Genomic DNA, 12,393 nt, shown 5'->3' on the forward strand with positions numbered 1-12,393 from the left:
ACACCTTCTCCACACCGTGTAAAGGCACAGCCCAAGGCTCCGTGATATCGTCCGTGCTATTTAATGTGGCGATGATCGGCCTGGCAAAACGACTCGGCGAGATCCAGGGCATCCAACACGCCATGCACGCGTACGACGTCACGCTTTGGGTCATCCAAGGTTTACAGGGAGAAAAACAAGAGAAGCTACAAGAGGCTGCGTGCTGTGTCGAAAAGTACACCAGAGAGAGGGGACTGGTATGCCCCACAGAAAAATCCGAACTACTGAGGTAGGTAGACACCCCACCCAAGCAACACTGGAAGTAACGCTTGACGGTCAAAACATCCCGAAAAAGAACATGATCAGAATCCTGGGCATGTGGCTACAGGGCAGCAGAAAATGCAGCCACACCATCAGCCTGCTGAGCAAAGCGACGGAGCAGGTGGGCCGGAGGATCAACGGGGTCTCCCAAAAAAGATACGGCGTGAAAGAGGAAGACAGACTCAAACTCGTTGGCAGCCTGGTCGTCAGCCGAGTCATCTACTCGCTACCGTACCATGTGATGACCAAAGGAGAGAGGGAACAGGCGGACACGATACTCAGGGAAGCCTACGAGACGACTCTCTATCTGCCAAAAAACACGTCAATCGAAAAACTGCGCCAACTGGGCATCAGCAACACTTTCAGCGAACTGGCGGAAGTCCTGCTCGAAACGCAAAAAGCGAGACTCAAAAGCACCCCTGCAGCGAGAGCGCACCTGACTAGGCTGGGACGGGACACGAGCAGACGCGTGGGTAGATACGCAGACGTGCCCGACTGCCTAAGAAAAACAATAAGCGTTAGGGCAGTACCTAAGAACATGGACCCGAATCTCCACGAGACCAGAAGGCAGGCGCGAGCTGAATACGTGAAAAAGACACTAGCGCGACTAGAAAACATGGTATACACGGATGCTGCCACGTACCCGCGAGAAGGGAAGCGCACGGCCACGGCGGTGGTGGTGGACGGCGACGGGAATCTGATCACATGTGTGACGGCAAAGGCAGCCGGCACAGCCGAGGCCGAAGAAATTGCCGTGGCGCTGGCGGCAGTAGAAGGATATAGGACAGGCAGGCCTCTAAACATCTTAACAGACTCGAAGGAAGCATTCAGAAATTACACAAGGGGCAGGATTAGCAAAGCCGCCCTCAGAATTCTTGGCGGAGCCAACTTTGCCGAGAGCAGCGTTACGCACAAGTTAATCTGGATTCCGGCCCACGCAGTCATTGACGGTAACGAAAGGGCAGAGGGCCTAGCTCGAGAGACCACGTTCCGAGCAGAGCAGTCGCACGCCCCGGAGTATCACTCCCACGCTTGTGAAGGAGGATACACAGAAATCCTAAACTTACACAGAGGGACGAAAGCCAAATATCCCCCACCGCACAAAGCTCTAACGAAGGAGGAAGCAACGAGTTGGCGCAGATTGCAGACGAACTACTTCCCAAATTTATACATCCTAAACGAAATGTACCCAACACAATACAGTGACACCTGCCCACGGTGCGGGGCCACACCCACACTCTATGATGTCACATGGGAATGTAAACACAATCAATCATTCCACCAACACGGTAACCCGTGTGTGGAGCAATGGGAGCCGGCTTACCAGCTGCGAGCTCGCGGCCCAAAGGGCCTTGGTGCAGCACGTTAGTGAGGTAGCTAGGCTCAGTGGAGCCCTGGAATAGGGGCCCACCCTTGCCGGAAGACGCTCCAAGTCGCCGGCGCCCAAGAAGACGATGGAGACCTCGAGACGCTAAATCCTTGAAAGAATCAGCTAAAGTTTCTCTCTCGCTCTCTCTCTCGGCGTCCTATATGTTTGTTTGGTCACTTTATTTGGTGCGCCAAAGTGCGGTGCTTTCGCTCTTATCGCTTGGGCATCGACTTCCATTTTCTCCGTTTTTTATGCATGAGAACGTTTTTTGGCATGCTTTGAAGTTTAAAGCTTTCTATGCCTGCGAATGTCCCGAAAGTGTCGCAAGAACTGAGGAAAGCATACAAAGCATGCTGCGCGGCTGTGTGGTGTGGCAACTCGGGGTTCAACACCAGGGAGAAATTTTTCCGTTTCCCAGCGGACGAGAGGTAAGCAAGCTTTTGATGCGGTCGTTATGAAGAACCAAGCGCTGTGCTTATCACAGGAGCTATAGGACGCACCGAAAGATCTTCCGCACTTGTTTTCAATTGAATATCTTTTTTGTTTAGGCGCGGCACATTTTTCTGCCGTGTTGTAAGAAACTGAAGTTTCTTGGCCGATTGATGCTGGCTGATGTTCAGACGGAAATTGTGCTTCAGTATATGTTAGCGGCTGCTCTACACTTTTTCCACGAGTAGAAGACTTGCAATTTATTTGAATGCTTTGAATTATTAGAATTTGCAAGGTATACAAATAGTTGCTGCAAAAACTGGTTAGGCAGGAGAGCATTCCGGTTGTCAGGTTTTGTTATTACATTACCCCCTTCAGATGTTCCTGAACACAGCAGAAGTAGAAAAAAAAATAAGTAGTCACCCTTTCCGTTTTGAATTACAAGAAGTTCTGGTTACTTATGTGACGACTTACTCTGGCTTCACTTTTCAACCTTTGCCTACAAGGGCAGAATTTTTTAGTCGCTTCTGCGTACTCTAAACCTAGGTTTCGCTTTTAGGTGTGCTTTATTCATGACCACGCGGTATTTTGCGCATCTTTAGATGTGACATAGGGCGAGATTATGCTAAATGGGGAGTCCTGACGGGGCTGACGAGCGCAGATGTATAACTGCTTCGGCCTCTGCTCGGACCAATTCAGAGGAAGGGACTACGCCGACCCTGTCTGTCTGTTTGGCTGCGCCGACTGTTCGAGTGGAAGGGCTGTCCTTGATCGATGTGGGTAAGGAAAGAAAGCTATTAGTGGTTGCGAATTGGTGTCTTTGTGCTTCATTATTTTCGTACAAAAACCACTTGACAGGGGACGGTGCAAGTGTCATGAGCACGGCGAGCGCTGCCTTTTCCTAACCCTTTCCTACGGCGCCGGGTAGCGGCGTATTTACAATTGCTGTTGGGTGCTGCGCGGCGTGGCGCTCGCGGAGACGCCAGACGATTGCGCATGCGCGAGTAAGAGCGGGTAAAAGAGAGCAAATCTGGGGGCTTTTGCTTGAATATATGACTCGGACTAGGCACTGCGGAGGAGTTTCTTAGCGCGTGTTGTAGACGCTTGTCCCTAGTCATGCGAGCAGAACTCGCGGGGTGCGGTAGTGCTGAACTGAGCGTCGCAAGTTGGCGGCTGGACGTAATTATATTTTTACAAGCGTGTTTTTAGCAAACTGAGATAATGAGTCATTATTTCGAATTATTCGCGGCACCTGCAGGACACCACAGCGGCAACGGGGACATCAAAGCTAGAACCCGGATGCCTGCGTGTGCCAGGGGTGTATAAAATTGACTGTCCGCTATCATGGACAGCCAATGTTTTATGCGAACATCCCTTAGCACGTTTGGGCCGCCGCGGCCCTAAGCCACGGGCCGCCCTGCTTCCAGCTTTTATCCCCTGGCTCCCCCTTGGGTGCCCTAGAGATCCTGCGCCGCCAGCTTTAGTATACTCTCAGGTGCTCCCTGAGGCCTCCCTTTGCCGGTTAAATGTGCCCTCCTGGAGCAGTGCTTGTAAAAAATGCTATCTATCGCCGCGACGAAAGAAGCGACCCACGACTTATACAACACCAGTTAGAACCTTGTCCCTTCAGACACAGCGATCACCAAATGGGGCATCTGTTCCCACTGCCTCACAGTGCTGGCAGCCAGCGGCGGAGCGTAAACAGACTCGACCGCACTCCGCAATGCCAGCATGTCTAGGGGACAAACGCATACAACACGCGCCAAGAAACCTCCTCCGTAGTGCCTAGGCAGAGTCCCATATTCAAGGAGCAAAGGACCCCAGATTTCCTCTCTTGCACCCGCTCTTACTCGCAGCTGTGCAGAAACGTCGTGCGCCATGAGAAACGCCACGCCCCGCTGTACCTAACAGCAATTGTAAAAATGCGCCCGGGCCGCGCTGTCTTCAAAGCCATATGCGATGGCGGGAGAGTGCGGCGCAAGCTCTGTTTTCGCGGCATAGTTCGCGTTGATGCGAGCGGCAGCACGAAGGTCAATTCGCTCGCTGTTTTGCCGCGAGTCCTCATTCCAGAGTTCTGAGCGCGAGTTTCGGCAATCATCGAGTGAGATGTGTTCGTGTTTGCTTTAACGCTCCTGACACCATGCTTGTTAATTTAGTTAGTATGCATATGTTTACAAGTATCTACGGCCGATAAATCTATCATCTATCATCCTTACGTATATCTGTCTACTAATTTGCCAGCGCAATCGAGGCTTCACATTTCGGTCAAAACTGCCACTTCTTTTTTAGTGTGGATATAGGCTTTTTCGACGCTAAAGTGTCAACTTCAGAGTTTACTGGCAATGCGAATTTCCTTTTGTACATAAATAATTCATCTTTCCAAGGTTACAAAGGTGTGAGGTTACACTTGTAGCCATTGCAACATCGCATCACTTTTGTCACTTAGAGTAACAAGGCATCACTCAGGGCCCCTGAAAGTCCCATGTGAGGAAAAACTATAACAACGTACTTTAGCAACGCAGGACATAAGTAGGAGTGTTCCAATCACGAAATGTTTGAGTGAAGTTGAATGTGAATAGTTCAGAAATACAACGTAAATATTTCGGAAATGCTATTTTCCAATATCGAATCTAATATTTATTGTTTCCTAATTCTAAAAAAATGAAACGTCTATCTTGAGTAAAATATGTTTAGTAAAAGAAGGCTTACTTAGGGTAACTTGTAACGCTTGATTATACGAACAATTGGATGTGAAGTCAACTGAGCAGATTATACATGATAAACGACTTCCTTCAGTTATCTGGTGAAAAGTGCGAAAGACAGTAATGCAAAAGAACGGAGCATGTCACCATATGTATACAGAGTAAAATGTGCGAGTTTATTAGCTGGATGTTATACTACACCACTGCAGATAGTTTTATCCTACCGTGACTCAGTGTCCAGCTTCGAGGAGATCGACTTTCATCTTTTTTTCAATATCAAACCCGGAAAGATAAGACAGGAGATTTGGGTGCAACCTATAAGGCAGGATGCAGTATATATCATGCACCAAGATTTAAAAAGGTGCAAATGCCACATAGCTGGATAGAATGGATACAAGCAAGCTAATGTCGCTGATCATCGCTTGTAGGTACTCCGATTGTGGTATGCATTTCCCCTAATTACATAATTAGTCTTGATTATTTATTCAACTTCACAGATATTGAGACGAAAAGAATCAATGAGACAACTTTAGAGCAACACGAAAAACTCCCGGTACAGCTTTCTGTTGTCAATACATGCTACGTAAAGGTGTTTTTTCGAGTGTGAAAGGAGCCCGCGAATACACGCAAAATGGCCGCGTATCTGGTTGCTCGAGGCACTTTCGTGTATTTAGTCTCTCGGTCCATCCGTCCGCCCATCTGTCTGCGTGTCTAGATCGCCAGCCAGATCTTTGTCCACCCGCTTCGACAGCTGTAATTTTATAGATTGCATTGCCATTCTCTATATTACTGACGTTACTGTAATAAACGAGGAGGTTAACCGAGGGGCCCGTTTTTATTAGTCATATCATAAGAAGCCAACAACCACTGACGCCAAGGACAACATAGGGGAAATTACTTGTGCGTAATAAATGAAATAGAGAAACGATAAATTACCAGAAATGAAAGTGGATCAAAAAAATTACCGCAGGCGGGGAACGAGGGTCTCGAATCCGTCAACATTGATGCCTTCAGGTAGCATGTGTGTGTTTATTGACCGGTAGCCTTCGCCCTAAAACATCACTTTTTGGTAACGCCTCCGGCAGAAAGAATGGTCCACATCCGTCACCAAGGTCTGTGAGTGGTGGCGCTGGCTAACACTCCTAGTGTTCTACTAGGAAGCATAAGTATGCTAGAAAGTGGATAGAAAAACGGCGCCGTGGTAGCTCAATTGGTAGAGCATCGCACGCAAAATGCGAAGGTTGTGGGATCGTTCGCCACCTGCGGCAAGCTGTTTTTTATTCCACTTTTATTTCCATTATTTATTCGTTTTTCTATTTTATTTACTACGCACAAGTAATTTCCCCTATGTTGTCCTTGGTGTCAGTGTTGGCTTCTTATGATATGACGTGACTGTAAGGGGTCTGTACGAGCTTGTCTTATCTTTATCACACCTGTCTTTATAGATCAATTAACCTCGGTTTCACACATGCAAATGAGTGAGTGATTGAAAACTTTATTGATCTATACTGTGTTCTTCTGTGGCTGGGCGGATTCTTCAGGGGCGAAACGTAATTTGCTTTATTTTAATCACTTGTTCTATGCACAAGTCAGCTGTGACTTGCTCTTTGGACCCAGATATTTGATTAGGTGTTTTGCGGCTCCACCTGGCACTGCTGCCATGTCATTAGATACATTTCCTCAGTTTTGAAACTGAGTACATTGCACATCAATTTTTTAGGTCTCAGCTTTCCTTGTTGCTGCAACTCTTTGAGGGTAGATTAACGCTTTGCTTCTTGCCGATGTTATCAGTTACGACATCTCTCATCTACCGCAGCATATCGTCTCCTTAAAAGATGCTACTGCCTTCATCTCTTATAAAGGTGTGGGAGTCTTTAATTGATGCTTCGGGTGCCCTAATATGGCTGCAGTCTTTTTGTTGCGTTTTTATTGCTCTTACGGATGTTATGCTCCGAGCATTCACGCACGCATTTATTATTTTGTGACCACTAGCTCAGCCTTTTTTTCATCCCGGTACTTGTTCCGTGCTGCGAATCGACGTGCGACCAGGCCAACTACATTCTGCCTAATATGTTTCCCGCCACACGCAGAAGCGCCGTAGTGGCCCATTTACATTGACCGTAAAATTTAATGCTTTAGCTAGTGCCGAAATCTACCTATTAAGGGCCAAGCACTTCCCTTTCAGTTTAACTTCCCTGCTTCAACCTCTGACATTGATGATTCTGATAACGTACGGTTTCGTTGCTTTACGCGTGAAAGCGACTACAGAGCACTTCTTGCAGGACAGCTCCAGACCTCGTGCTCGAACATAACCTGTTGTTAGTGTGGCCGCTTTTTGAAGACTGGCGCGCACCTGTGGACGCATCGCTCCTGATGACCAAATGCATATATCGTCTGCATAGATCGACGTATGGACGGATTCCGGAAGGGTATGAACCAGGTCGATGTGCACCAGGTTAAATAGAGTGGGGCTCAAGACTCCGCCTTGTGGTACGCCTCGTTAGGTGTTGCGTTGTGATGACGCACCATCCTCTGTTTGCACAAAGAATGACCTGTCCTTCAAGAAGTTGGATATCCACCGAAAAACAAGGCCGCCTAGGCCGACACCGTCCAAGGCGTCCAGGATGGCTTGATGGGTTACGTTATCATATGCGCCTTTAACATCCAAGAACATCGCCGCTACAGTCTCCTGAGTTTTTTTTCGTGCTGAACAGACGAGACAAGATCTATGACGTTGTCTATAGAAGAGCGTTCGCGTCGAAAGCCTACCATAGCGTCAGGGTATAACTTGTAGTGTTCTAGATACCACTCTGGACACGTCAGCACCATCCTCCCTATCACCTTTCCTAGACAACCGGCCAGAGCAATGGGACGATAAGACCCCACGTCAAGGGGTGGTTTGCCTTTCTTGAGCAAAGGCACAAGGCTGCTGGACTTCCATGCAGCAGGAACTTCTCCTTCCCGCTATGAATTATTGTACATGTCTAGAGGAGCATGCCGGGCTGTTTGAGCGAGGTTTCCAAGAGCTGCGTATGTCACCCCGTCAGGCCCAGGCGATGAGGAACGTCTGCACGCTGCCAACGCCGCCTGCAACTCCTCGATGGAAAACGGATTGTCTATACGACAATCCCGCGAGATTGGAACATCACGGGGATCACGTGTAGCGAACGATGGTGGTAGACCAGCAACCTTGAAACAGAAGTGCTCCGCCACGTCGATCTCTCTGCGACGTTGGCAGAGAGCCAGGCACTTGTCGCGGTGGCGTTGTTGCGGTGGTGTTGGAAGACCATGCACTCTTCTACATATATGTGACAGGGGTTTATGCGGATCAAGAGAATCACAGAAGATTTTTCATCTTAGACACTGCAGAGAGTTGATCCGACACTGGATCTTTGTCTGTATGCGTCTCGCCTCCCTTAGGTCGTAGATAGACTTGCTGCGCCTGTACCTTCTTTCCGCGCGACGGCGGATTGTTCGAAGCCGCTCCGATTCTGCTTCGAATTCAGAAAATTTAGGAATAGGCCCAAGAGGTCTTGTGGCTTCTTGAGCAGCGGCGTTAATTAGCTTCTCGATGCTGTCAGGCAGACAGTCCTGGATCTCTTGGCAATTCTTCTCCATGAGCAACGTGTATTTAGGCCAGTCGATGTGATGAAGAACTGTAGTAGAGTATCACTTGAGCATGCCGTTGATTTAAACGTATGTTGGAACGTGGTCACTGCCATGCGTTTCGTTGTCCGTGAACCATTTCACACTGGCACTGAGGCACCTTGAAACAAAATTCAAGTCCAGGCAGCTGCTGTATGTCAATCCCCGCAGAAAAGTGGGACTGCCATCATTTAGGCAGCAGAGCTCATGCTCCGACGCGAAGGATAGTACACGTCTTCCTCGACAGTCCATCTTTAAGCTTCCCCATAGCGGAGGATGCGCATTGCACTCGCCGATAGGCCCGTTCCCCGATAGGCCATGGTTCAGGTGTCGCTGGTAAAATTGCACCTAGTCCTGCGTTATCAAACCGACTCGAAGGCGAAATGTAGGCACCTGCTAGCGTGAGTGCGACGTTCTTGCATTTTATAGTCAAACACACGTACTGATTGTCGTCATCAGGTGTCGCTGGGTGTAAAACATATGTGAAATCGCATCTGATATAAACGATGACTTTGCTGCGGTCACTACAGGTGGCAGACATGAAAGCTTCATATTCCTGATAGGCGGATGGCGCTCTCAATGTTTGGGCCACAAATGACGATTATTGGAAATTTGTTCTTAAAAACAAACGGACGAATGTAAGAAATGCGTGATTTAATACCTCTGACATTACATTGGAAGATAGACGCTTCCTTGACCTCTTTAAGGAACGAATGTAGAGAAGCAGCCATGGTGCTTCTCAAGACCGGACAGTACCGGATTCAGGGCATGCAGTACATGAAGTGCGCCTCGAGCCACTGGAGTGTGTATGGCGGGTCAGTAGTGCTCGTAGCGTGTTCATAAGGGCCCTTATCACGGTGACAACTTGTTTGTCGTTGCCTTGGTTCCTGCCAGAAGGTGAAGCATGATTCGGCGAGCGCGCTACATCTTGTCGCCCCGCTGGTGGGTCTAGCCGTGGCAATGGTGGCCACTCCTCGCATGAGGCAGTTATATTGGAGACATTCTGCTGAGGAATCTCATTGCTGCTATTGCTAGTTGTATGCAGAATTTTGTGGACTGTCAGTGGATTCCGTGCATCCTTAGCAATAGCAGTGGGTTTCCTAGAGTCCGGTGACGTGAACATCGACGTCGCACCCTAGCTGCAGCCCCCCTGTGCGAGGAACCATCCCTGACCATTTGCCTCAAGACTTTCGCCTTATATTTTACATGTGGGCAATTCTTTGAAACTGCATCGTGAGAGCCCCGACAATTGGCGCACTTTTGGTTTTCTGCACAACAGGCGTCGGAGCTGTGCGACCCAGAGCACCGTGAGCACACGGCAGCATTTGTGCAAACCGCACTAACGTGCCCTATCCTTTGACACTACCTACACTGAACCGGCTTTGGCACAAAAGGCCGAACATTCAAGTGAAATGGGGCCACTACCCACAGAGTTCAACTTACCTGAAGATGAGTGCCTGTGATTTTCCTCTCCCTTGCCACCACCGCTGGACAGAAATAACAAAACACAAATCGCATACAGAAATGTGTATACACCCCTGAGTGAAGCAAATGCCTTTCTTTTACTGGAAGATTCTCCCGCTACGATGAAGGAACACACGTCAATAACGGCGATAATACTTTATTGAAATAGGAGTATTCGTTTATTTCAGAAAACACATTTTGCTAATTACGGAATTGCTGGAAACGAGTAAATGCAGAGAGTAAACTCGTCTTCTACGTGTACGGTACGTCCTGCGACAAAAAAGAAGGAAAATGATCATAAGTTACCGTGGAGAACATACGAAACTGTTTAGATTTGCGCAAAGTACTAGCTTCCACTGCCTCAGTAAAAAGTTGACTCGTTCTAACCATATCGCAAGGTAGCTTAACCGGCAGTTAGTATGGTTAGTGCATGGATTTCCATAAACTTCATCTCTTCGAATTCAGAATGCTTTGTGACTTTGCAAACACACGATTTAAAAATATATTGGGTTATATGCGGAACGATTGGCTATGCAATTGCGCGCGTACGCAGACATATAATGCCCTCGTGCAATCAAACAAATTATTGTAATAAAGCGTGGTTAGTCACCCAGCAATGACTTGACCCAGCAAGCGTTTGTACTTGTTCGACTGATTGAGCTAATCATGAATGCTATACCTGCTTCTTATTCTAGCGGTTTTGCATACGCCCCCGTTATCTTCCTCAAAACGTATCTATCGGGTATCGCTTCCTAAGCCTGTAATGGATCCGGTAGCACTACTCTCCTCCCTGCTTTCTTTTTTTCGCTTATGCTCTAAGCGTCTCTTCCATTTATCGGCAGTTCACCGATTGATATTTCCGGCCACTTCAATGCAAGTGTTTCTGAAAGATGTATGTTACCTGTGGCTCTCACTGGGTGAATACCTTCGCAATATTTCCGGATGGATGGATGGTTGGATGGATGGATGGATGGATGGACGGACGGACGGACGGACGGACGGATGGACGGACGGACGGACGGACGAACGGACGGACGGACGGACGGACGGACGGACGGACGGACGGACGGACGGACGGACGGACGGACGGACGGACGGACGGACGGACGGACGGGACGGGATGCGACGGGACGGGATGGGACGGGACGGGACGGGATGCATGCGTGCATGCATGCATGCTATCGACGTTCCCTATAGAATACGCCGGTCGATTGTGCCACCAAGCTGTTTTACCTATGTAAAAAAATTAATATTAATAAAAAACTTCCACACAAAATTCCCATCATCAATCTTTTTGAACTCCTATTGGGAACTTTGTTTTTGTACGCCTCTGTTGTTTATCGTTTCCCTATATATTGTCCAACAATCTTCCTATCGCCTCTTATTACTCCTTACTGCGGACATGTTTACTTTCGCTCTGCTATCGCTGAACCCAAGTGCTTCAAGGAGGCCAGGGGTGCCTAAATCGACCGCTCGGCAGATACCTTCTAATAAAACATACTGCATGGTTTGCATTTCGTTTTTTCCTCTTCAGTAGTTCGTCATGGAAAGTTTCTTTTCCATTGCCGCCGCCCATGAGATTATTTCAGCCTGTCTGACTTTCCGCTTGGTGTTCTTTATTGGTGTGTTGCTCACCCTACGCGCCGCATACTTGATGGTAAGCTTCCTAGGTTTTTCCTCCACTGTGAATCAATGTTTTTCCTGTACAATTGCCTCAACACTCTCGCAGCCCATTTACTTTCTTCCATATTCCTCAGTCGTTCTTCATAATCAATTTTACTATCAGCTTCCCTCACTGAAAAACTTGTCCAGCCTATATAACCCTGCACTGTTTCATTTGCAGTCTTCCCGTGGGCACCCAATGTGAGGCGTCTCGCTGACATTTGGTTGTCATCGAGTCCTTACTGTACCCCCGACTTCAAGCGAACAACACCATTTCCAAATGTAAGTCCTGAAACTTTTATTTATTTATTTTTTATTTATTTAGTACATACTGCAGACCTTTCGGTCCAAGCAGAGGGGCAATAGAACGTATACAAACAAACGAGAACAAATTAAGAACAAACTAATACAGATTTATACAAATTTTAGTCACACTGTGTCTGTAAACTGTCGTTCCAGTCTGATACGGTTCTGGGAAAAAAAGAAAATTTAAACGTGTTAGTTCGAGCATAATAGGGTGTTAGTGAATCCGGATGATGCTGTCTTGTTTGCCGTGTTAGTGCGGGCGTTATATAAGTCGATGGTTTAATTTCAATCCTGTTGTTGAGAAGAAGGGAAAGGAATTCAAGTCTTAGCAGGTTTCGGCGCGATTCAAGAGTAGGTATGGAGTTTTCTGTCATAATTTTGGAGGGAGAGTCCAGTCTTGCGAATTTATTAAATATAAACCTGACTGCCTTTCTTTGTATTTTTTCAAGACGCACGATATTTTATTTAGTATAAGGATCCCATGATATACATGCATACTCTAACTTTGGTCTAATA

General features: G+C 47.6%; 2 protein-coding genes and 1 non-coding gene across 5 annotated transcripts in view; 2 read left to right on the forward strand and 1 right to left on the reverse strand.

The window, feature by feature from the left end:
* LOC135918290 (uncharacterized) overlaps positions 1–11,851 on the forward strand; it is a 343,130-nt gene extending 331,279 nt beyond the window's left edge. Inside the window, exon 7 of the mRNA XM_070525723.1 lies at positions 11,753–11,851. The gene's annotated coding sequence lies outside the window, so the exon portion shown is untranslated. The remainder of the gene's footprint in view (positions 1–11,752) is intronic.
* TRNAL-CAA (transfer RNA leucine (anticodon CAA)) lies at positions 5,996–6,068 on the forward strand. The gene has a single exon. It is a non-coding gene; the product is annotated as a tRNA-Leu (tRNA).
* The window catches only part of LOC139049873 (uncharacterized), a 66,956-nt gene continuing 64,613 nt past the window's right edge, over positions 10,051–12,393 (reverse strand). For all 3 annotated transcript variants that reach the window (XM_070525717.1, XM_070525716.1, XM_070525715.1), the window contains one exon: positions 10,051–10,179. In XM_070525717.1, the coding sequence (XP_070381818.1) occupies positions 10,089–10,179 (91 nt within the window). In that variant the 3' untranslated portion in view covers positions 10,051–10,088. The remainder of the gene's footprint in view (positions 10,180–12,393) is intronic.

Source organism: Dermacentor albipictus, chromosome 9, assembly GCF_038994185.2.
Source record: "Dermacentor albipictus isolate Rhodes 1998 colony chromosome 9, USDA_Dalb.pri_finalv2, whole genome shotgun sequence".
Lineage (NCBI taxonomy): Eukaryota > Metazoa > Arthropoda > Arachnida > Ixodida > Ixodidae > Dermacentor > Dermacentor albipictus.